General features: G+C 49.2%; 1 protein-coding gene across 1 annotated transcript; it reads left to right on the forward strand.

Annotated features, from left to right (window-relative positions):
- The first annotated feature begins 209 nt into the window (after positions 1-209).
- Positions 210-985, forward strand: LOC148877515 (uncharacterized). The gene is made up of 2 exons (XM_088970016.1): positions 210-353; positions 506-985. Exons 1-2 carry the CDS (start codon positions 210-212, stop codon positions 983-985), a joined length of 624 nt encoding a protein of 207 aa, XP_088826142.1.
- Positions 986-1335: the final 350 nt, after the last annotated feature.

The following is a 1335-nucleotide window of genomic DNA, read 5'->3' on the forward strand; positions in this document are numbered from 1 at the left end:
GAAGAAGGCACAAAATTACATCGCCACCAAGGAGGCCTCGTCTGGCAAGCGCCCAAAAGGTGAGGCCAACCCCAGCTGAGGGGGGGGGGGGCAAAGAAGAAAAGAAGCCGCCGACCCCGTCTTTCAATAAATATACACCACTCAACTCTACCCAAACGCAAATCCTCATACAAGTAGGGAAGGAGGACTACATGAAGTGGCTAGTAAAGATGAAGAGGAACCCCAAGAGGGGTAATCCAAAGAAATATTACAAGTACCACTACGGCACCGACCATGACATGGAGGACTGTTATAACCTCAAGGATGTGATTAAGTCCCTCATCCGCCATGGTCACTTGAAGGAAAATGTGGGGGTGATGTTGGCACCTCATTCTCACAATAGCAGCAACAACATCATAACAACTTGGCCGAGTTCATCGATGTCATTGTTGGGGGGGGGGGGAATGGCCTCGGGTGGAGCCCGGCCTTAGCCTAAAAGGCCTATGATAGTCAACTCAACATCCAGGGGCTGGCTCCAAAGAAGAAAAAGAAAGACGAGGTCATCTCCTTTTTGGATGACGACTTGAAGGGGGTCACAGTCTCCCATGATGATGCATTGGTGGTGTCGATGACCATCACCAATTTCATGATGAAGAGGATCCCCATCGACAATGGATCATCGGCCGACATCTTCTTCTATGATACTTTTGAGAAGATGAAGTTGACCCCAGAGCGGCTTCAACCGGCCGACGTGTCACTCATCGACTTCTTTGAAAGTGTTATCAAACCAGAGGGAAGAATCGCCCTACCAGTCTCGGTAGGAGCAAAGCCTCGACATGTGACAAGGATGATTGAGCTCTTGGTCGTGAAGATAGGCTCCCCTTACTGTGCCATCATTGGGAGGTTGACTCTTTATGCACTCAAGGTGGCTATTTCCTCCTGCCACCTTGCCTTGAAGTTCCCAATGAGCACGGAGTTGAAGTCGTTCGAGGGGACCAACAAGTAGCCAGACAGTGCTATGTGGCAACACTAAAGGGAAAAAAATAAAGAAGCTTTACCGTTGGAAGGGCTTGATCTCAAGGATGAACCAGCGGACTGAGGCTAGCCGGTCGAGGACCTCTTCTCGGTGCCCCTAGACGAGGTTAATCCCGAGAAGATGGTGCACATCGGGTCCAACCTTCCTCTAGACACCCTTTCCAAACTGGTATGCTTCCTCAAATACAATGCCGACGTATTTGCTTAGTTTTTCGTTGACATGCCCATAATTGACCCTTTAGTTATTACTCACAGGATGAGCGTTAACCCGAGCTATAGGCCAGTTCGGCAATTAAAGAGGAGGTAGACAAATTGCTTAAC

Source organism: Nelumbo lutea, chromosome 1 (assembly GCF_056320005.1).
Source record: "Nelumbo lutea isolate HS-2025 chromosome 1, American lotus-T2T, whole genome shotgun sequence".
Taxonomy (NCBI): Eukaryota; Viridiplantae; Streptophyta; class Magnoliopsida; order Proteales; family Nelumbonaceae; genus Nelumbo; species Nelumbo lutea.